Source organism: Odontesthes bonariensis, chromosome 19 (assembly GCF_027942865.1).
Source record: "Odontesthes bonariensis isolate fOdoBon6 chromosome 19, fOdoBon6.hap1, whole genome shotgun sequence".
Lineage (NCBI taxonomy): Eukaryota > Metazoa > Chordata > Actinopteri > Atheriniformes > Atherinopsidae > Odontesthes > Odontesthes bonariensis.
In genome coordinates, this window is record NC_134524.1 from 17,055,235 (window position 1) to 17,079,451 (window position 24,217).

Here is a 24,217-nt window from a genome sequence, read left to right on the forward strand (position 1 = left end):
GGAGCCGAGCACAGCTAAATGCTATTTATTTAGTATTTATTTTGTTCTTCAAACAAACAGGAGCCAAACTATTTACACATTTTCAGTTGTTCTTTTCCGACAGTTTCATTACATGTATGCTGTTATTTGAACAACATTCAAAGACTTTTTCAGCAAGGGAGCTGAGCTGACTGGTGCACAGTTATTGTCAAATCATAAGGACTGGATCTACAGTTACCTTCTGCAAAGAATGTCAGGGCCTTTCCAGAAACAGCAACCAATCATCCAGGGCTTTCTGACAACAAAGCATCGCCGTTAATCGGATCATAAAAGCCTATGTAGTGCAGTAAAATAGACAAATAAACAGTCACCACTGTCATACCACACAATATCAGCTTTTAAAAGAAGTCAAACAGGTATTTTTTTCCCTAAAGTATTTCTCAAATAAGAAACTTTGTGGCACCGTCTCAATCTCAGAGCAAAATTATGTCTGGCCAACATTTTTTCTTTCTTTCTTTCTTTGTTATTTATTTATTTTTAAATTTAGTGACCTTAGAGAACAGTTCTGGCCAACCGGATCATACTGCAGCTACTTCAGTTAAGATAGTTAACTATGGCTGACAACCAGGAACAAAAATCACAGCAAATCAAAAGATATCATAAGTCTGATGGTATGCAATTGATATCGGGTTCCATTTGCATTAAAATCTGCATGCTGAAGTTATCACGGGTAGAAAAAAACCCAACTACTGTTTGGACTAAAACATGAATCTTTCAAATTCCTTTCGATATAAATACAGCTCAAAACACTGTCCAATACTTCCTTTATGATTTACACTGCTGACTGAGCACTACCAGGGGAACCACGGGCCATATTGTGACCCAGCTCAAGGTTTAGTGTCAAAACCCCACAAACATTAGCAATCACGCAAAGCCTGCTCTTACCCTCACTCCAACACAAGCCCAGGTATAGAAAACTGTAAAAAGTACCTTTATTGTATCTTCCAAAACCTACAAGTCTCCTAGAGTGTAAAAAAACAAAACAAACCCCCCCCCACCTAAAGATTAAATTGCGCTAACTAGCATCTCAAATCGAGGACGACCGATTTGCTCACAATCACAGTTGTTAGGCAGCGGTGACTCAATACTAAGACAGTTTCTTTGGTGTGACCCAATCAGCTCAGCTCCAGAAAGTGCAGACTTCAGCACTTGCCTGCACCTTCAACAATATACTCGAAATAGGAAAATCTGAACAAATCCACTCTTCCATTTTAATGAAAACAAAAGAGCAACAAAAGCCAACCACCAGCAAAATTAGACCAAAAAAAAACACTTGCTGCTCTATTCTTAGTTAACGAGAAACTTTGAAGATGACCGGATGTACAAGTAGCAGGTTTATACATGACAATTCTGTTAGCCAACAGACGACGGTCTTGTTTGAACCTTCCTTTAACTTGCAACAGTTAACAAGGTGGTTTCCAACTCAAATTTATCACTTACAGAACATCATCAGTTAGCCATTCAAGACTGAACTATACAATTTAAGGCATGTTGAACAGAGTAATAAAGCAAAAACCAACTTTGAGAGAAAAATCAAAAAACGCAAACTTTTACATTATTTACAAAGCTCAGCAGGTATACGGATGAGCGTTGATGCTTGTGTGTCTGTGTGGTTTGATAAAAGTGTATCCTGGTTGTGTGTGCGAACATGGTTCCAGAGGCGAGCCAATGTAACTTTTGCTATAAATGTGCATGTAGTGTGTCTGTCGCTCCTTTGGACTCGAGAATTTCTGCGACATGCTTTGTGTTGTGTCGTGTTTCAGAGTCTTTCTGTACAATTCTTTCAGTTCATCCAGTTCCACAATTGCAGGGATTTCTGGCGGCTGAGATATAATTCGGCCACGTCCACCATAGCTCCGCCAAATTGTCCGTCTTTGAGGTCTGGACAGGTGGGCAGGCTCTTCTACTGGCTGGTTCGAAGATCTCTTCGCACCACCCAAGAGTTTCAGAATGAGATGGATCGTGACCTATGGGCAACTTGCACCTTTTTGCCCACTTCCTCGTTGGAGAACTTCTGATCAAATCCCAAACCCAACACCTCCAACTCAGATGGGATCAATGGGTGTTAACCTGTAACTTCACGTGGTAACTGTCCAACTGATAATGCCAATGGCCCGCCCAGTCCGAGGTCAAGACAAGTGTCTTAGGGTTTAAGTTCAAAAGGACAGGTTTAGTTTAACTGATTCATGGGTTGGCTGTAGATAAAAATCCTCCTCGCAGAGGGCAGCAAATAAAGCACAGCCAGACTCCTATGAGAGGACAAAAGAAAAAGCACAAGACATCATCACCACAGTGTGCAATAAATCCAAGATCAACCCACTCGCAAATTAAATGGAGACAACACTGGGGCGCCAAAAAGAAATTGGGGCAAAAATATCTTACCATACACTTCTCCTCTCACAGCTACTCTGCAGCTCTCGAGGCAGTCGTCAGGTTTGGAGACCATGCGGAGAGCAGCTCTTCAAACCAGTCTGCCCCTTGACTGTGTGTGTTAACGAAACACTCGTGGAGGGTTACTTTGTGGCCACTGCAACATCCACTTTGAGTAACCAGTCTGTCAGTCTTGGAGCCACTGTGGCACGTCCAACACAGTCCATGTGGGTTTCCCTTCCATCCAATTATTTCAAAGTTACTGGCAACTAAGGGAAACTCACAGCAAGTCCATCTAAAACTATGTTGAAAAAGATTGGTTTCATGAAGAACATTCACTGCATATTGTCAAGGTCTCATGAATTTTTCCTTCATCCAGTCGCAAATTTTCTTTCTACTCTGAAAGGTAATACAAAAATATGGTTATATACACAGGAGGTGAGAGAAGACGGGCTTCTCGAGTCTCTTATTTCAGTTTGGGAATATCTTTTCAGTGACTGTCAAAGTCGTAGCAATCCTCCTGTTGTAATTGTGCTCCCATCCCCAAAATTGTACCTCACAGCTTGAATGAACAAAAGTGCATAGGTGAGTTGGTGAGGACGAGGTGCGAGTGCTCATGAGGGTTGAGGTGAAGACGAGTGCACACACCAGGTGTGCTCCTATTGCCCTCTCAGTTCCCTCTAGGGTTACGCGGCCCTGCACTCCGTTCTCCACAAAACAAAGCCAGTCCTTGATTTTCTTCCGCCTCCCCTCTACAGTTGATCAACAAGTCTCAGGACCCCAACGACCCACAGCATCACGTAAGGCCAAGTTTGAGGAGCTTGTCCATGCTGTTGTGATGCCTGCAACTCGTCCTCAAAGGAAAACGAAACAAAAAAACAAAAAAAACAAAAAAACACCCCCCACCCCCCAAACACCATTCAATGTCCATATGGCAGAAGCGCACTTGCAAACCCCACCCGTCATGTGGGAACAAAAAAAAAAAAAAAAAAAAAAACTACAACAAAACTGCACCCACAGTTATCCATGTGGCTTGTAAACAACCAATGCTCCAGTATGGAATAGAAAGAGTCCTTTCTTTTAATTCTGAGTCACTACGACCAGGATTGTAGAGGCAGTGTGTTCAACAGTATCCATCCCGAGTTTTTTTTCTCCTCCTTTTCTTTTTTTTTCCTTCTCCACTGTGTAAATGAAAACCTCTTTGAAGGCCGAACCTCTTTTTTTCCCCCGCTCTTTTTTTTTTTTTTTTGTATTTTGTTTCCATTTTTGAAATCTTCTGAGGAAGAGAAAAAAAAAAAAAGAAAAAAAAAAAAACCTTGTATCAGCACGGGTTTCTTGTCATTTTTTTGGAATACATTCAATGTTTTCTTAAGAAGAAGAAGAAAAAAAATACACACTTCACATGGCAAAGGAACAAAAATGAAAAACAAATTAGGAAAAAAAAAAAAAATTAAAAACACACAACAAAAATAGCAGCCCCAAGTGCTCATTATCTTAGTCCAAATACTTTTTAAACTTTGTATATAATGTATATATTCCATATATATTTTTCATCTAAAAAAAACAAAACTCGTCATTATCAAATTGCAACAACGAATAAGTAACACAATATGCTAACATTTCATGCACCAGTCTGTGCACTCGCACATTAAGATGCTGTATGTTTTGTTTGTTTTTTTTGTCGTTTTTTTCCTCTCTTCTTTTTCCGTTTTTTTTTTCCAGAGTCAGAAACTCGACACCTTTCATTCACGAGTTCGAGAGCTGACAAAAAGGCAACGTGATCACACCCCCAGGAAAACAGACTGGACTAACCTTCCGATGGATCATCCTTAGACTGAACTACAAATATTTACGATATAAACTTACATACAATGTGCTGAGCACTGACACACATCGCACTCGCTCTCGAAAAGAGTTAATGTCTCAATGGCCATGCACCCTATCAAAGTTCTTAGGCACAAATGTGCATTCATACACATACAAAAAGAGCACATGTATTCAAAATGAGTACCTGTAGTTTCAACTCATTTCTATGAACAGTAAATGAACAACACGCGCACGCATAAAACCTCATTCAGATGCACACACCAATGTCCCTCATGAATCGTCATGTCTGGCTGTTCTTACAGGTCTGCCCACAGCGGAGAAGCTGAGGGTAATAAACTAGTGGTGGCCATCATGTGATGTGAACAAAGATAACATTTACAAAATGAATGCATTTTCTACTTTTTTGTTTTTTTTTCTCTAGCTGGGGATGAAGAGCTGGCGAGAGAAAGGATTTTTGTGCAATTGCCCTCTCTCTCTCTCCGATTCAGTCACACTCTCAAAACAAACAGATCAAATTCCTGTTTGGAAAGGGATACAGACAGACACTCGAAACATGGATACAAAATTACTGTCTGAACAAACAACAGGAAAGACAAAAAAAAAAAAAAAAAAAAAAAAGAAGACAAAAATGGCCTCTTATGTTTCATACATCTTGGTAAGCGATAAATGGAAAAAACAAAACAACATTGTGCAGACTGTATATTACTGACACAAACCATCGCAAATTAGTCACTCACTCAGACACTCGTACACATTCACAAAAATATTCACTTCTATAACTAACCCCATTTGTTTGATTTTTTTTGTCGTTTTTTTGTCATTTCTTTTTTTAGGCAAGTGCAAATCTTCAAGTTTTTATTTTTTTTTATAATCATTTTTTCAATAGCTTTACTTTTTATATAAACGTAAAAAAAAAAAAAAATGCTCAACAAGAGAAATATCAACAGTGTTTGTCTTTTGAGAAAGGATTTGCTCTCTGATAAGGTTTCAACTAAAAGGTCCCCCTGACTTTGAAAACTAACAGCCCAACCATTCACCCCGCCGACTGTTTCACCGCCCCCCTTTTCCAGTTCCGATGCACACGGATGTGTACGTACACATACCGTGTGCGCACTGATTCCAAACACACGCACACACACACATACAAATGTGAAAAAAAAAAAAAACATAAACAAACTATTCAAATCCCATCTCAATAAAGTGCATTAGTTCAGTATAAGGTGCTTAATCTTTTGAGTGCCAGAGGATACCCATCTCAACCTCACCCCCACTCACCCCCTCTCCCCTGCTCTAGTGATCAATTGTTGCAACAGGGAGCCCTTTTTTTTTTTTTTTTTTCCAATCCAGAAAGGAAAAAGGGAGGGAGACTCAAATCTATGCGCCTCCACCCAGCACCTCCCCTCGCGCTTGCTCCCTTCCCAACCTCACCCTCACCCCCGGTTCCCCTAGCAGTGCACATTCGTCATCAGGTTTGTCTGATTAAAAGACAGAAAGGCCTCAGGTAGCTATTGCTGCTGCGCTGCATCACATCAGTAATCCTCCACCATCTCCATCTCATTCAGGCTCAGACACTCGCCCGTGTTGTGGAATGAGTACCCTGCAGGGAGGAGGGAGGGGGCAAAGAGAAAAGATGGAGAGTAATGTAAGATTAGAGGAGGAAGGGTCAGGAGAGAGTTGGGTCGGGCTGGCTTTGACAGTTTCACCAAGATATGTCAGCTCTGGAGTGCTTAGAGCTCATTAGTAAGAAAGACAGGAAGCTAATGCTTCCAAAATAATGTGATCTCAAACTGTTGTTTACTAATAAGCCTGATACAAAAAGTTACTCATCACATCTGAGCTATAGTATTTAGGGAAGATAGTGAAATAAGACAGAGAAAAGGACAGGTCTATGAACAAATTCAAGATACAAGCATCATTCACAGATAAATCAAGTGAAACAGAAGCAATATTAGATGCTAGTGAAGTTACTTACCTAAGATGCTGGGGTCAGAGTGCAGCATCATGGGCTGTTTCTTCTTCATCTTCCCTCCCTGGTTGTCATAGAGACCAGTTTTGCCCATGTGGTTGGCCTGAAACATGGACTGCAGAGTGCTTGGATTCATACCTCGCATTGAGTCCTCAAAATAAATAAGACGAAAATGAAAAGTTAAATGGAATAAAAATGATCAAACTAATCATATTATGGCTTCTGTGATTTAATTTGATTTGTACTGTATTGTTTTATGAAGAAAATAAGTCTCGCTCCTTCATCTCCCAATACTGCTTTTATGTTTTCAAAACAAACTACTCGTTGAGTCTCATGACAGCGATTGTGCTGTGTGAGCATTTTTGAGTTTTTATCGTGGAGCAGTGAAGGACACCGCAGACCAACTATTCATCTCTATTAGAGTTTGCATGTACAGTAAACAGGCTTGCAGAAACCATTTAAAACATACCTGCAGAGGGAAGTTCATGTTCAATCCACCCACTTCCTTTGATAACTGGAAACAGAAAAGAGGAAGAAATATAGCTATTTCAAGCTCGCCAACAATATTTCGAAACATCTTGAGGCATTTACAAGATGGGCCTTGATACAATAATAAGATGAACTGTTGTTAATAACTACTTGTCAATAGCCAGCATGAAAGGTAATTGTTATTCAAATTTGTAACCCAAATGTATTCAATACTTCCCAAGTAACGGAAATGTGAAAGCTGCAATGTGCAATAAATTTGCCAAGAAAATCAACTTCTAATGTCAATTTAATTCATTTTTACTTCAAAGCAGTTTGAAAGACCTTTCAAACTCCAGATGCTTCGTGGTATTGCCACTGCAACCATGTTTTGGAAGATGGATGTGATATTTTTTTTCAAATCAAAACCCAAAACCAATCAGTTCATATGTTAAAAGAATAGATTCTACTTTCATAAGTAGATATATCAAACACAAGAAGTTACTGACCTATGTGTCTTGAAAAAAAAGTTTGTCATTAAAAAAAGGATCCTTTGTGCTCAGGCCCACCTGTTGCTGCTGTCTCTGTTGGTTGGCTTTCTGTTTGGCACGTCGCTCCAGAAACTGTTTGGCGAACTCTTTGGCTTCCACTGTGTCCCCAAGGTAGGACCGGATGAAATCCAGTACTGCATAGGGAGACTCCACCTCCTTCAGGTATGCCACAATTGTTGCAACTTAATGAAGACAAAATTAGCAGTGATGAGATATCAATGTAAAAAGGATATTGTGTATTTAAATAGTTGGCCTACATTTATATTACATTACATGATCACACAATAAATGCACTAAAGCATCCTCCAGCTGTTAATATATCTGAGTGACACCCCCAAGCATTATGTGGTGTAGAGTGGAAACACGGGTCTTGATGATGGACATGGCCACCATGTCTGCAAAATGAAGCCGCTGTGGTAGAGACTTAAAATCTACCACTCAAGCGTGGTATGCAACACCAAAACCTCTTTAGTACAGACAGATTCCCATCCAAAATTAATCATCTTCTCTTAAGAGGGAGAGATTGAGGAACAATAATTATCCAAACCTGAGGCTTCAAAACGTACATAAACCCCTTGGTGACATAACAGTGGCGATGTCCATAAATGAGTGATTCAATAACACAGCATTCAGCTGGGTTTAGGGAGAATGCTACGCAACCCTGAAGCAGCTAAATAAATAGACGCTGCGATACTTACCATCCAGGGAGGAGGAGGAGTTGTTGGCAGAGGTGTTGAGAGCGTGCAGCATCTGTTCACACCAGGTGGTGAAGCCGTCCTGAGGCTTCATTCCCTGCAGCAGCTTCAGCAGCTTTTCTTCCTCCTCTGTCCTCTTACGACGCATCATGTACTGATCACTGTAGAGGACACAAAAGGGAAAAAAATAAGATAAAGTGACAACCATTAATATATGAAAGATGGAGAAATAAGTCACATTCGTATTTGTGACAATAGTCACTTAAAAGCCTTTTCTGATGAAATTTTAGTTTTAGAATCTGATGTTACATACGTGAGAGAGGGGCTGCTGCGGCTGTTCTTCAAGCCCATGTTGTTGTTGCTGTTGCCACGCAGGCCGGTCTGGCTCTTCACAGCCTCATCCCACATGCCCATGCTGCCTGAAGAGCCACCGCTTCCACCCTTACCCTCCATTCCACCAGGCCCACCCCACATGCCAACACCCTCCACCCACTGTCCTCCCATGGATGAGCTCCCCATTGACATACCAGAGTGCTGGAGACAGAGATATAAAGCAGGGAGAATATATGACACACAGCCTATACAACATGCCAGAATTATTGCCATTTGGTTCCTTAGAAACTCACTCGATCTCTCTGCTGCTGAGCTCTCTGCTGTTGCTGCTTCAGGAGCCTCTCTGCCTCCTGTATTTCAAGCAGAGCCAGAGCCGGGGACTTTCCTGACTTTGTTAAACCAGAGGAGGAAGCCCCACTCCAACTTGAGCCACCTGACCCGGGTCCCTGCTGTTGAGGGGCCTGCTGCAGCAATTTCATTATGAGTTCCTGCTGCTGACGACACTGTAAGAAAAACAACAGACATCATCATCCAACACCTGCGGTTCTCAAAGAATCCAAACATGCGTCGACACAAAAGATAAAACTTATGTGAACATTTCTTTTTTTAGTTTATTTCTATGAGCATACAAAACCTAAGACATCTCTCATTCTCTTAAGGAACACGTGGGATAAACTGAACTGATGAATGCCTCCTTTCATCATCTCACCTGCTTGCGTCTGAAGAGATCCTCCTCCTCCCTCCTTTTCTGCTCCTCCTGTTGCCTCCTTTTCTCCTCCCTTCGCTTACGCTGCTCCTCCTCCTCACGCTTCGCCCTGAGTTCAGCGTCTCGCCTCTCCTGCTGGAGCTGGGGGAGGGAAGGGGGAGACATCGTCAAGTGAGATGAATGAGAGGAAAGGTTTTACTTAGACCTGGCGTAAGCATTAATTAATATCAGGGTGAAACATAATCCATTGTGAGCAGGGCTAGTAGCGGAACTACTAATCTCTAGATTAATACTTGAACTCATTACAATTAAAATGATTCAACAAGTTAACTTAAAAAGAAGAAAAAAGTGTATGAAATACAATTTATAACCAAACTCACCTTCTGAAGCTGTTCGAGAGTTGGACCCTGAGTAGAAGGATTCATTGTTATGTCCCAAAGACTGGCTTCACTGCCTGGATGGAAATGATTTGGGATCATTTTAATAGCAGTAGCTACAATCTCTGTTGGTTTGTCCACATAAACAGCAGCAGTCAACACTGTACCTGACGGCTGTGAAGCTGAGGTATGCATGTCCCACATGGACCCTGTATCTGGCACTGACATCGACCTGTTCATCGAAGGCATCATATTCTGCTCACTGCATCTGGGATATAAAGCAAAACGCAGCAAGTCAATTCAAGTAAAATGAAACCATGTTCTCCAATGAAAATGACAGATTAGAAAAGGATTAAATACACCTAAATCCTTATCTAATCCAACCCTGTTTCTCCATCCACTAGGCCCACCTGTTAATGAGCTGCAGTAGCTGCTGCTGCTGTTGGAGCTGTTGATAAAGAGCTGCTGCTGCCAGCTCCTGTTGTTTTTTCAGGCGCTCCTGGTCCAGGTTTCCCTGTAAAATATGAGATGAGAGATCAAGTCAGTTAAAAAAAGAAAAGAAAAAAAGAAGATCATAAAAACCAAACAACTAAGTCTACAACAGTTTTACACATTGTTGGTTTTTCTTTAGCTTTCATACATCATCACCTGTCAGGTATGATATATTAAGAGGCAGTAAGAGACACATGATCCTAAATGTGTCTGGTATGGCGTTAAAAAAACAAAAAACAAACAAACAAACAAAAAAAAAAAACCAACATAGTAAGAGGTGGAAAAAGTCTCAAGTTGTCTACAGACTCAAACTCAATTTGCATTAAATCTTATGTTACCAAAACCTGTCTATATGTGCCCTCTGATTTACACCCCCCCTCCCTCCCCAACCTCTAAGTTTACTGAGGTCTGACTCACAGTCCCAGCGGAACCCCGGTTGGGCTGCGGGCGCTGCGTTGGTGGGAGCTGTCTCACCAGCAGCGGCGGCGGGGAGGGGCCTGGGGCGAAGGGCACGCGGCCCCACATCTTGATGACGTCGCCCAGAGGCTGAAAGCCCTCATCGCAGCCCCGCTTCACCAGCAGCGTCATAGTGAAATAACCAGCCTGGAACCACTCGCACATTTCAACTGTGGTGAATGGACCTGGTTAGTGAGTGGGACAGAGACAAGGCGTTAACGGACAAACAGATTTATAATTCAAGAAAAATAACAATTCAAAATAAATAAAGATGTTTTTTCTAACAAAATTGCACTCTTCATTTAAACTAATTCAAATCACATATATACCCACCAAAGTAGTACGATAACGCAAAATGTATATATGAACAAGAGGCTGCAAATTCCAATGTGCTCAAGTTTACCCTGGATCTCTCCCTGGGGGTCCTTGTAGAACCACTTCATGGCAGCCTCATGAGTTAATGGCAGAGCAGCTGCCGTGTTCCTGCTCTCCTGCTGCTGCTGCAGAGCCTGGGTGAAACATTCTTCCTCCAAAGAGGTGTCCTGCAGTGATGCCACCATCTTCTCTGCCTCCTACACAAAAACACAGAAAAAGATTCATTATTCTCTCACGCAGTCAACGTAGCAGGCAATGCTGAGAGGTATGGATGGGTTCCAGGGCAACATATGCTCTCATCAAGGGAACCTTTTTTCAGGGAAGGCCGTGCATATTTCAGCATGACCATGCTGGACTGACCTGCCTGCAGTCCTGACCTTTCCCCCCCAACTGTAAACATTTGGTATATCATGAAATGCAAAATACGAGAGAAGACCCAGGGCTGTTGAGCAGCTATATCAGGCAGGAATGGGACAAACTTACTCTCCAAAAGGTCCAGCAAGTGAAACAGACTGTTGTTAAAAGAAGAGGGGATGCTCCACAGTGGTAAACAAGGCCCTGCCATCAAATTCATGATGACTTAATTTGTGAATTGGTTTATGAGATTTAAAAATAAGTAAATAAAAATTTAAAAAATTAAAAATTTTAAGTGCAAACTTTTTGCTATTAACAATTAATGCTTTTGATTCCAGCTGGAGAATAAAGCAATGCCACGAGGAACGGAAGACAACAGTCAATCTCCCAACAAAAATAAACCAGTCAGGCATTTGTATTTGTCCTTTCAATCTGTGAATTTTGAAAATGTGACAGATCTGCAACTTTGGTCCTCTGCAGCAAAATAACTGTGATCTTCATGAACATATTTCTGGTCTTAATTATGCAAGACATTCTTTAAAAAAAATTAAAAAATACAGGTACTGCTGTTCATACCTGTTGCAGGTGTTTCATGCCTTCATCATCCTCAGTGTCTCCTCCTGAGGGAGGGAGGAGAGGAGCAGCAGAGGAAGGGGGTGGGGGAGGCAAACTGGAAGCGACGGCGGGGCTCGGCAGGGCCTTGGAGCCCCCGATGGGAGCCAAGTCTGATGCAAGAAAACAACAAGAACAAGAAATGCAACTACATCAATGGGTGTTATTTTTAGTATTTCTGTTTATTGTCATATTGTAAGTGAGTGGTGGAGCCACCTACTGGCTCCGTATCTGATACAGGGTGGACCACAGGTTCAGTAAACAAGATATTAAATGACTCGGACTAAACATATTCTATATCAAACCAAAATATCCTTCTTGCCAAATTTCCCCTATCACTCTCTCCAACTCACACACACAGTCCTGTGACGAAAAGAGCTGACCAGAAATAAAACCTCTCGAATCAGACTCCTGAAGCTTCCACTCCGAATCTATAACAATGTGTTAAGAAAAATGTCTGAGTGAATGGGTCTAGTACTGCATACGGCATGTGCAGAATTTAAGAATGTTCTGCATGAATATATTTTATATACGTCCAAGAACCAAAAACAAAAACTACAGCAAACTCAATCTATATATGGTTTGTCAGCAACATAGACGTCTACATTCAATAAAGTAAAATAGAAAACATACCATCGCCAGATGTGCTGTTGGCCTTGATAGAGTGGCTGTTGCTCAGCTGGGAGTTATCCACCACCTGACCAGCATTGCCAGGTAGCGACTCCGTGGATGGAGGGGTACAGTAGCTTGGAGGAGAGGACGAGGGTGATGCTGGCTTTTTCTTATCATCCCCTAAAACAGACATGACGTCTTTAATCTCTGTGAGGACAGGAATAGAAAAAAAGATGGAATTTTCAGATTAGGTTGGATGCAACAATTGTCAAAAAATATGATACACACATATGCTAAATAATTAGACAACAAAGCATTGGATTCCTCCTCACCTTTGTCTTTCTCTCCCTCGGCACCATTCCTGTCTATGTCAGGGATGCTCTCCTCCTCTTCCTCCTCCTCCTCTATGCCCTTAAACTCAAACTCCTCCTCCAGGATTGTCTCCTTACCACCCTTCTAATACAGGGATATCAGGGAAAAAACAAGAGAACAATGATTTCACACGAATATGGTTAATATCAACAATTAAAGACAAAAACAAAACGTGAGGAGCAAACAGACTAGTTCCAGAGCGTCTAAAAGCAAGAGGAATCTATTGCGTTAGTTTAGGCCATCATGACTACATTTTCAGATTTATTAACCAGTACATTTGTGCACAAAATTCCTCAACGCACCAAGAGAGGTGGGAATATTAATTGTAACAAACATGTTGTTTGCGAGTGAGATTCTGAATGAATGTCAACAGTAGCTTTTTATTTTTAATTCATACCAGCATCACAAATGGGTTTTATAAAAAGGAGTGCGGTGAGCCCTGTGAAATCAGCTTATGTGCATCAAAAGACTAAAAAGATTCCACATACCTTCAAAGGCATGAAGGCTCCAGAAGAGTCAAAAGTGCCCATCTCTCCATCCTCCTCATCTGTACACCACTCGGGCAGGCCATCCCTGTCGTCCTCTAGTCCCTCGCTTCCTGCACGTCGGCGGCCAGCACCATGACCATCGGACTCCCGGAAGTCAAAGTCAAACTTCCGACGACGAGTTTCGCCACTGTGTTCCCGCCAGCCCGCTGAGCGAGGACCACCATCTGAAAAAGACGTGTACTGCCATCAGCTCAAACACTGTAATGAGCAGCATTCCGATCTTTAGCAGGTTGCAAATACGAGGGTGAAGTTGCAAAGACGTGTGGTTAATGTGTGGGATAGGTCTCACTTCCTGAGCTGATCAGTAAGGTCAGTTTGAACACGTCACTACAACCTTTATGTCCAAATGGTCTTGTAAAAATCTCCTTACTTCCTCTAGATGTCAGTAATGACACCTTAGAAATAAGACTGCTGCACAACAATGAGGTATGAAGCAACAGCAATTCAATTAAAATCATTACTACTCGTATCTTCTGACAATTTAGGTTAATAACAAAAATCACCATGCATGGCTTTGCAAAGCCTATTGTTACAGAAGGTAACTGTGTAATTGGAGGCATTTCAATTTTGACACTGACCTTTACATTTCCTGAAAGCCACACATTATTACTGATTACATCAAGAAACAGGTTTTACAGTAACCAGGTATTAGATTTAGGATTTTAAAAACTGAGCCTTGCAGCTTAATCTTCAGAAATTTACCTTCGGTAAACAGGACTGCCTAGGACACTATTATCAATCAACAAGGCCTTTACTTTTTTCGTGAAAAGTTCTTGTATTCTACAAAGATTTTGTAAATAAACTTAGCATTTATCATACCATCCCTGCGCAGTCCAGTAAGCCTCCAGTTGGTGCCCGGCTCACCCTCTTCCTCCTCTTGCTCCTCTCGAAGGGTGCGCCAGTTATCGCTGTCAGCTCTTGTGTACTCTTTCCTCCCCGGACCCACGGGAACTACACTTTCTTCAAAGCCAGGACGCCCCACCTCCCGCCGCAGCGGCTTCTCAAATCGACGCTCACCCCTGGGGAAAGGCGGGAAATTGATAGAAAATTAGGCCAGTTAACTGATAAGCAAAGGAAAGCAAAGTCTGAAAGTTTTATCCTGGAAGAATATATCCTGCCAACACTTGGGACTGCAGCACCACGTCTTCCAATACAGATCGATGAAGAAAATCCATGGAACAGATTCACACAGACATTTCAACTCACTCTACAACATAAGATGCCTGCAAACGTGAGATAAACCATCACTTATGAGCAACAACGAGTTTAGAGGTTACCAAACAAGATGACAACTCCGCTGAGCAGTGACAAGATTAGCTTGACTGTGAATAAGGGCACCTGGAGGGAGGACCGTAAAAACATTTGAGGGCATTTCCAGAAGTTTCAGTCGTTTTTGCTCATTTTTTCTTACCGGTCATCCCAACTCTGGCTGCGGTGTATCTCTCGTACACCACGACTGAACCCCACCTCTGCCTCTTCAATACTTCTTTGGTAGAATCCACCTTCGCCACGGCCTCGGCCTGTTCATTTGCACAGAGAGGAAGGGGTTTGTTCAGCAAAACTTGGAAAGATACACCAAACTTACACCACAACGTTGCACACAGCAGAACGCATGAGAATCTAATTAGCTAAGTTTCTGATATCGAGTAACTATTCTGATTTGATCGTGCAAATCTTTTTTTAATCGAAAAGCTTGTTTTTTTTTTTTCCAAATACTTTTCCAGAATGAGAATAAAAGAGTGGAATCAATCTGTGAAAAACCACACTGATTGACAGCAGAGGATGACTTCCAACACCAGCTCTGCAGCAACCATTGGCTGTCCTGAACCGGACACCAAGTGTTTACACTGGCATGTGCTAAGTGCTGTGTGTGAACAACATGAGTTCATAAGCCCAGTGGTTTTAGACAGATGTGGCTGGACAAAAGAAGGCCTATTTAGACAAGCTTAAAGGAAGCGTGCTGCATCAAGATGATGGAAGAAAGAGGGGAAATAAACACTTGAGTCGTTGCCTTGAGTAGCTGTTATACTTTGCTTAATAATGGCCACAGTAGTTTTCAGCTAAGGGTTTTGGACAGAATTTCTGTTGCTTCAAATCAATGCTTTAGTATCTATTCTTTTGCATTGACGATTTATTTCTGCCGTTACCTCGACCGCCTCGCGCGGCCCCTCGTCCACGGACCACTCCAGCTGGGGCGGCCGCACCCACCCCTTTTCCCATGAGCCTCAGCACTGCCACACTGTTCACAGACATGGAGAAGTTCCTCTGCAGAGTGAGTGGAAAAGGCAAAAGAAAGGAATGTGAGGAATTTGAGCTCAAAGGCACATCTGTCAACCAACAGAACAGTTTGCTTCAGAACTGAAGCTGCATTATGCGAGATGCCACATATTAAGGTTAGAACACTTTATCAATTTACAAGTATCAGCATTTGTAAGTGTGTACTGTGGCAGACCTGCTCCTCCTCAGTGAGAGGCACCAGTGCCAGTGGCTGCATGGGCTCATCTTGCAGAATAGCAGCAAACTCCTTATCCTGCATGTCCTCTGGGACCTGGAAACAACAACCGTAGATGTTGAAGAGGACACAACCATCTTTTAAATCATGACCCAAAAAACACCTCACCTACAAACACGTTGTCACTTTAGAAGATTGGAATATTTGTTAGTGAAATGAGAGCCAATAGTTTAAAACAACAGGCAGCCCTCTTTCTAAGCCCTCTAACCCAGTGTCAAGAGGGTTATTTTGTCATTTAATTGTTAAGATATTCATCGACATTGCCAAAATCCAGACAGGCATGACACATAAAACCAAAATGTAAAGGGTTCTTCTTCACCAACCTTGTTGTCTTTGATATAAAGTGCTAACATCTCCTCTCGGCCGTAGCGATACTCGGCCAGCTTGTACTTTGGCATGGCGGGGGAAGGAGGGGGAGACGTCACACTCCCCCCACTGGACAGTGCACGAAGCCTGAGTGAGGAAGAGCACAGGAACCATTAAGATTTTAATGGCTCAACACTTTCCTTAAATGATAGCTTGCTCCGACACAAAACGTAAAAAAATCATTTCAAAATAACATGGTGCAATATCCTGTGTTGACTACAGCACAAAGCCAAAAGAACTGAGCTACTATCCTTGGTTGAAATCCTTCTAAATTTCATTGGATAAAATAAGAAAAAGGCTCTAATCACATCCATCTTCCAGCAGAGAAAGAAAGAATTTTGCAGTCGCTCTATAGGAAATCAACAAACCTCCTACGCATGTCTCCTCCCTCCCAATATACTTTGGCCCAACTCAGATGATATAGTAGCTTTACAAGCTCCATATTTTATTTTAAAAAGCCACTACTACAGGATCTTCCAGGGCCTGCTGTTTAACAATGGCTCCATTCACATTCCTTTACAAAGTGTGCCACTGATTCACAGCCCAACATCAAAACCATATGCAGCTCAGAGATGTAGAGGTGGGTGTGGGGTGTAAAAAGGTAAAGGAAAGCATCGTGTAAGAACAGCTGGTGGCATTAAACAATTCAGACGATAAAAGTAAGCAGCTGAAATGTGTAATGAGGAAAGAGCCGAGGAAAGGTGCCAGTGGGTGGAGGAACTAAGAAATATTGGAACACGACTGTATCCACTTCGTTCTATCAAAACTTTGCTTCCCTATCACGACAAAGACTGGAATCCCATATACTTCAAAACCCTTCAATCCATACACTCATGATCCATCTTCTTATTAAACGTACTGTAATGAATCTTACACAATTCTAAACTCATGGCAGATTGCTTCCACTCTGGGTTCAACCCCAACGACCAACATCGTCGCTTACTCTACTGCCAACAAAACCTCAAATGGTCTACATAGATTTGTAATGTCAACATGCTTAAAAAGGCTTGTAAACACGCTGGCCAGCTGTATGCAGTGAGCATACGAACGTGCTCCGTAGCCATATTAAAAAGGGCACACAGAGAAAAAAGCAGCTGCAGATGTGTAGAGAAGGAAATATTCTGCGAGGCTGGCAGAGCACCAAGAATGCACACAGCAGTCACAGGCCGAAAGAGATGGAGTGCTACCAAACTTAGACTACGCCTCCCCCCTCGATTAATCGCTACACAAACATCCACCGAGGAAGAAACAGCAGAAACGAAAAAGAGATGAACTGTTGAACTGCATATACCGACCCCACAAAAAACTCAGGACAACTATTCTAACTGCCAAGTGAACAAATATCGTGATTTACTAACACACAGTGATGTTGGCTAGTTTCTTTATTCAGACCAAACTACGAGTCACAAATAGCATTTTCTCCACAAACATTGACAAATCTTAACAGTCAGATGGTCTGGACACTCATAGACCTCTAAAGGTTGAGCCAAAACATGAACCATTGGAAAGTGTCTCAAAAATGAAAGCCGGAAAAATTACACAGCAGGTTAGTAATGTTAAAGCCCCACGATCTACAGTTATGACTCGACTGTCAATAAATGGTTCTACTGCTCTGTATGGTACAACTCTCCTTGCCCAGTCCTTGTAGACATGCATGCAAGAGGAATTCATTTATCGACTGAAGCATGTCTGATGGCGCGATGCTGTGAGCTGCATGAGATAATGTTCAAGACATTGCGCCACGTCTGGCTTTCTCTGTGGCTGATCATCGTACACGCTCGTAGAGCCAAATTCACTGCACAGACGTCGTCTTCCAGTTATTTGAATGGCGATTTTACCAGATGAAACTGCCGTTACAAAATCTGGATTTTATTAGAGCAGAGCGACAGTGGAAATTGACACACAGTCTTAATGGGCTGATTTTCATTCACAATTTATATGTGCTTCACCGCACTTAACGAGAAACAGAAAAACATGTGAACGAGCAGCCTTTCTGGGAATTCGGTGTATTACTATATACATGCACGTTTCTGTTTTTACAAAAAGATACACGGTAAAGCTTTGGGGTTTTTCTTTATTGTTACCAGCTTCCTCTTCCTCCGTTTACTTGAAGGGGAACTGTGGATGATGCTTAAAGACCGGCTCAAGCGAATCGAAATTCAAGTATAGCTGAGAATATACAAGCAGGAGTAGCTTGCCTCCCAACCTCATTATCTGGGTATGTTAGTTCAGCTTTGAGAAGTTTAATTTCGCCTGTCTTTAATGGATAAAGACTTCTGTATACTTGTATCATAACACACGCTCGGACTGTGTATATTGTAGTTCCTGGAAGATCAGTCCCAGTGTTTTCATTAAATCTCTCACTGTAACGTAATCAGGTCAGAAGGTCAAAAAAAAAAAAAAAAAAAGGCCAAATTTATTAAAGCATTCATAAATTATGCACAATAATAGCTGTGTAGATTTAGGCAATGTGAGCTTTCACATAGCAAAGAAGAAAAGTCCTGCAAATACCTATGATGTTGTTAAAAATACACACAAAATCCATCACATACATTTTCTTCAGGAAATACTTTTAATTATTCAGTAATATTTGGAAACTATGCTAATTGAATGTATTGAAATCAAAGTAATTACCATTCTGGGCCGAAGTTAAGAGTCTCAGCAGTCATATTCCTCACTTCCGCACAGAACTGAGTATCTGAGGGGGGAAGAAAAAAAAACAAATTCAACTTCATTGTCTGCCCTTCTGAAATAAGCGTGTGTATATAAGGAAGCAATATGTCTTGAACGCCCTTACCCTGTCCAGATAATCGGAGCAGGCTGGACTGAGCTGGACCAGGCTAGTTGGCTGGCTTTAGTTAGGCTTAGGTGTCTAGAAGGCTGAGTGGTGCTTAAGCTGTGGTCTCAGAGCTCCCCAAACACACAGACACAAAGAGAATAGCTGCCAGTTTCAGGTGCTTGAGGAATACCAGGTTATCAGATCCTAACTAGTTAAGGAAGGGGTTTCAATGATAGTTTGGAGAATGGAAGCTCCTGCTACTCACAGACGAAAAAAATCTGATAAACATAAAAAATAAGAAACAAAAAGAACCTCGGGAATCAACAGTGGAACAAAATAAAAACACTCTTGAAGTAATAATGTACTCGTTCTTTTGTTTTACAGCAGTTATATCTCACATTAAAGTTAAAAATATGAACCGATTCATCAAAAAAGATAAAGCAGGAACAAAATGACAGCCGGGAAAAAAAAAAACAAAAAAAAACGCAACCGGCTGCTGGAACAGCTGCCAAAAGCAGACGCGACTGGCACTCCTCTTCTCCTTTCGTTCTCCCCCTCTGTGCCTTTCTCCTCTCACTCCAGCTGAAATGTGGATGGAGACCCTCCAGGTAACTCCTTTATTTCTCGTCCGCCTCCCTTTGCACCACTGCAAAAAAAAAAAAAAAAAAAAAAAAAAAAAAAAAAAGAAGGTTTAAGGATGGGAATCGGGGTAATCAAACAATTAAATTGAAAAATATGAAGTTACACAAACAGTCCTCGACATGGTGAGAAAAAAAAGTTTGATTTTCTCACTGAAAGCCGAGCTGGATGAATCAGTAAAAGCACACTGAGCACAGAGGAGAGCAATGGCATCTCCCCAGTGAAAAAAATGAAAACAATTGTGAGTCAAGCACTGTGTTATTTGCAGCTCAAATTATATTTTCCATTCAGAAATGTATCCAGTTTAATTCATTAATATAGTGAAACAGCTGCTTCTTAAACCACGCGGCTGGTTTGGGATATTTGCTGAAAAAGTCATGGATACTAACCACCCAGTCAACTCAATTTTAATAGTTTTAACATTCCAACTTTTATAGAACTTGCACAGCGCCTTGTATGCGCCCTACCGTGGCGACGTTTCCGTCAGAGGAACCTCTGCAGACTCTCGCAGATGTAAACTTAGAACATAGGACAGGTATAGTAAAGATGAGTCAAGAGTTTGTGGATGCTTTGTACACTGTTCTTAAAAATTTGGTGCAAAAACAAAGACATATCCCGATGAGAAAAATCCAACGTTGTGAAACTTTGTCAAGTCCAAATTTAAGTCTCTAATATGCTCCATTTTCACTTTGAATGGTTTTGCAGATTTTCTACACGTTTTCAAACTCATTTTGACAGATTCTCAATATATTCTCGCTTTTTTTTTTCTTTTCTACCCAAGTATGGACGCACGACTAGTGTCTGAGCTTGTCAATATTTCAGATCTGCCAAAAATTTACAAGAGCCTCTTGTTCCCCATCCCTAGTAGACCCAATGACACTAAAAATGTTTCCCCAAGCTTTTCACAGTACAATGAACTTCTGAATACTTTTATTCAGAGCTCTTTCTCTGCTTCTAAGATAGAAGGTTTATAATATGCATTATTATGAAGTCTTAAGCTGCTGGACTTGTGATTCAAAGGACAAGAAATATCTGAAGAAGAAAAAATGAAGACTACATTTAACCAAGCAAGATGTTTGGTATTTTTCCTCTTGCAAATAAAATAACATGACAGTTTAAAAAGAAAATAATCTCAACAACTAAATCTTAAACTAGAGAACTACTATGTGTTCTGGCAAAATGGCGTACATGGCATCAATATCTGTGACTTACGACAGCAGATTATTCCCAAAGCTGAACCCCTTTGTAACCATATGTTGAAATAAATACAGAAAAATTCTTACTGAAGTTTGAGAGACAGGGATTTTGTTTACAATTTGCCATTCATCACTTTAAGGTTCCCATTAAATCCAACAAGACATTCAAGTAAATGAATGTGTACCATCCTCTGCGAGCCATACACATAAACATAAGGCCCAATAATGATAAAAAGGAGACTTGTTGGCAATTTAACGGAATTTTAACGAGAACCAAAAAAAAATAATAATCTTGATGACTCATCTTCCACTTAAAGGCATATACCAACTTTGTGTCCAACAAAACGTTTTCTAAATCTTCTAATTTTAGCAGAGACGGAGCAGCGTGGTGAGTGGCGCCCGCTCAGGTCAGTGAAACTGGCCAATCAGTTTAGCTGCGCAAGAATTTCGCAACAACTGGGTGAAGAACCATAAGTTCAGTTATCAGAAGCATCAACAGACAATTTAATTTGTATAGCCCATCAATACAACTGTTTTAGCCAAAAATGCAGTGAAAACTCCTGATGAGCTGCAGTTTGTAATTGCTCTCAAAGTAAATACTTTAACATGACCGAATTCCCTCAGAACAGAGTTCCGTTTTTCAGACCGTTTGCTCAAAGAAACTCTGAAATCCTACAGGAAGCTCGGTTAAAAGGACAGGACTTCTGATGAGATGGCCCCTTGGTGGCCCAAAGTTCAACTGAATCGTCCGATTTGATTTCAGTTCATATTACAACTGCAACTTCAACCTAAAGTTTGTATTGTGGGAGACTCTGCCACACACCGTATCCACAACTAATGAATGTTATGGAGTGGAACTGCTGAACTAACAAAAAGGCAAGGGCAGAGACAATGGTGCGTTTTGAAATTACGCTTGTCTGCCAACAAATTTAAGTGAAAAGCAGGGGGCTGAATTTCATTAACCTTGATACATAATGTGATACAAGAGCAAACGATGAGAAAATCATCCAAATTTGGACCAGATCTCAATCACAACCACTGACAGGGTACTGGCCTCTGTGGAGGACTCGCTTTCCAACTGCACTTCCACTTATAACACTACTACCTTTTACACCTTAATATTGCTCACAAACGGTCATTTACATGCTATTAAGTTCTGAATCATGGCTCACTTATATCAAGTTATAGAACAGCTTTGTCGTTTCACTACTAACATTATCAATACATTTACTCAAATTGTATATGCACAATATAAATTAACCAAAAATAACCTATGCGAATGCTAATGTCTGCAACTTTGCCACATTACTGCAGTTGAGGAACACAGTGTAAATGCAGGAAGTAACAGTAAAATATGACTGCAGCAATGTGTTAAGTCTAAATTAGAGTAGACTGAAACATATTCAGTAACAACTAATAATGCTGCAATTCCCATGTGTAAGACAACATATGATGGTAAGGTGGATGTTGACAGGTAAGGCTGACATTGCCAATGCATTGCGACTATTAATTATTAACTTTCTTGAAGGGTCAGTCAGTCTGCTGGAGGGCCACTGTGTTTGCAGAGTTGAGGTATGTCAAACTACAATTACTTCAGCATCAAGAGGTGGTAAACATGGACAAAATGAAGAGCCACTTTAAGGTGGTCCTGGTGGCTTTCAATCAGTGCACTTTGCTATTCCATGTCCATCTTAAAGGGAAGCTAAAGGAAAAGAATACATGAATTTAGGGTCCAATTATAACACGTCGGTGAGAATGCTTCATTTAAAGCAGAATTCATTCACAGGGGAAAACTTCACAGAGGACCGACACAAATACAAAAACACTACTTGTTTCAATACCTCGTTAGCCTAATTGGCAAGTTTCTACTCCCAGCTCTTCACTTATAAAACTATAGCAAGGTCACAAGGAGAAACATCGCTTACAGAACATCAACTATCCAGTGCATTTGAATATGAGCATATGTTGGGCACAGCACAGCATGGCGGGACGATGATTTCGACCTGCGCTAAAGCGTGCTGTATGTCTTGGTTTGTAACTACAATTCAGTGGTTCACCCATTTGTAACTTTGACGAACAGCTATATGCTTAAAGGTCCGAAAGGTGGCTAACATTAAAATCGCTCGTGTTGACATTAGCTAGCAGCAGTCATTGCGAGCTACATTAGCTACACACTGTTCGACTTTTCAGCTAATCACAGCTAATTGTTTTGTGGGAAGAGTACAATCAATCGTTACGAACTATACTGGTCACCAAATCTCATATTTCAGTTGCAGTGCAGAGACGGTTTGCTACCTAAACTAGCACAAGGTATGCGTTGGTCGTTAAGGCCTTGGCTTGTAGGTTCAAATGACACCAGATATGATGGCGGAGGGGGCGGAGAGTTGGGATCAGGATCCCCGGCCTGCTCCGCCAATGTGCGGACGACCAACTCTGCTCCGCTGTCGATAGCAATCTTAAGCTAATGTTTTGTAAACAAAACGCACTACTGTACAATCGACATAGTTTCAGCAGTACGAGAAGTTAACGAAAATACTGTCTAAGTGAAATGCAACCCATTCTGGCTGCAAGAGCCGAGGTTAGCTTGTAAGCGCACATTAGCCAGTTAGCAGAAAAGACAAGCTGCAAAGAGGAACCATGGCTTACCTTCTCTGTTTATAGCTACCAGACTAGTTGTCTGCACGGTGTGTCTACAGCCAATATAACGTATGCATTGGTCTCTTTAAACACTGTAAACGTATTCATTCGATAGAATAGTACTTTCAGAAAGTCGTGCTCTGTGTTTTATTTATTAATTTTTTCCCCTCTCCACCAACGGCCGCTGCTGCGTATCAGTATGTGTCTGCTGGCTCCCAGTCGCTGCTCCTCTTGTTGTTTGTGTTTCGGAAACATGGCCGTCCGTGTGACACCACGTGACTGGACATTGACAAGCGGCTAACCAATGTTGTAGCAGGGCAAACACACCCCTATTTACCAGCCTGAACACTGATGTATACAGCACGTAACGACGTTTTCAGTGGCAGTGTGTCTTTGCTGTGTGGGTTTAATTAGCCTGTAAGCTGCAGAGCGAGCACAGTTTATGCATGATATTGTGTTGTAAGGATATACACCGAAAGCAACCCCTTCGCGAGGCAGTATCGAGCTCCAGAATGGTACCATTAATAACCGGTAAAAGTTGTTTTCCTAAATGTAAACTCTTATGTCAGAAGGATCACGCTTTGAATGCGTGATAAGATGTTGGGGTAATTAGCAGTACCCTTGAAAGTTTGGCGGCCACAACCGAGCATGTGCAGTGAGCGTCTATGAAGCAGTAGTAGAAATTAGCCGGTAGAGGGCGCCGTTGAACATCCAAACGAACGCAATGAATTGACTGTACGTAACTAGAAGATTCAAAACTGGAGTATGAGGACCAAATCATTACTGATAATAATTTATTCAGAGTATTCTTCAAAAGTCAAAAAGAAAATGCTGATACTTCAAGAACCTGAATGCAGTTTTCTTTCAACTCTGTGCTTTTTCCACATCCAGAAATTTATATCCTTCCTTCCAAAACCACGGTAGCATGCCCACAGAAA

General features: G+C 41.4%; 1 protein-coding gene across 1 annotated transcript; it reads right to left on the reverse strand.

Annotated features, from left to right (window-relative positions):
* Window positions 1-19: 19 nt before the first annotated feature.
* gigyf1a (GRB10 interacting GYF protein 1a) lies at window positions 20-23,554 on the reverse strand. The gene is made up of 26 exons (XM_075451659.1): window positions 23,289-23,554; window positions 18,826-19,453; window positions 18,663-18,726; window positions 15,986-16,115; window positions 15,603-15,698; window positions 15,298-15,415; window positions 14,562-14,670; window positions 13,970-14,169; window positions 13,091-13,314; window positions 12,563-12,686; window positions 12,252-12,437; window positions 11,583-11,731; window positions 10,681-10,849; window positions 10,239-10,462; window positions 9,740-9,843; window positions 9,497-9,597; window positions 9,333-9,406; window positions 8,956-9,093; window positions 8,540-8,749; window positions 8,227-8,447; window positions 7,917-8,074; window positions 7,237-7,400; window positions 6,672-6,716; window positions 6,209-6,353; window positions 2,422-5,833; window positions 20-2,288 (listed from the first exon to the last, which is right to left on the reverse strand). The coding sequence occupies exons 3-25, from the start codon at window positions 18,695-18,697 to the stop codon at window positions 5,766-5,768; spliced, it is 3,192 nt and encodes a 1,063-aa protein (XP_075307774.1). The 5' UTR covers window positions 18,698-18,726; window positions 18,826-19,453; window positions 23,289-23,554; the 3' UTR covers window positions 20-2,288; window positions 2,422-5,765.
* Between the last annotated feature and the right edge of the window lie 663 nt (window positions 23,555-24,217).

What these genes read in the sequence shown, in the direction of transcription:
- gigyf1a (XM_075451659.1), bottom strand. Translation starts at nt 18,697, where the DNA reads ATGACTGCTGAGACTCTTAACTTCGGCCCAGAATG. An exon ending in ACCGGGGTTCCGCTGGGACT is followed by an intron (nt 9,844 to 10,238) that starts GTGAGTCAGACC and finishes CATATTTTACAG; the next exon opens with GGAAACCTGGACCAGGAGCG. An exon ending in ATCTCTTCAGACGCAAGCAG is followed by an intron (nt 8,750 to 8,955) that starts GTGAGATGATGA and finishes TTTTTCTTACAG; the next exon opens with TGTCGTCAGCAGCAGGAACT.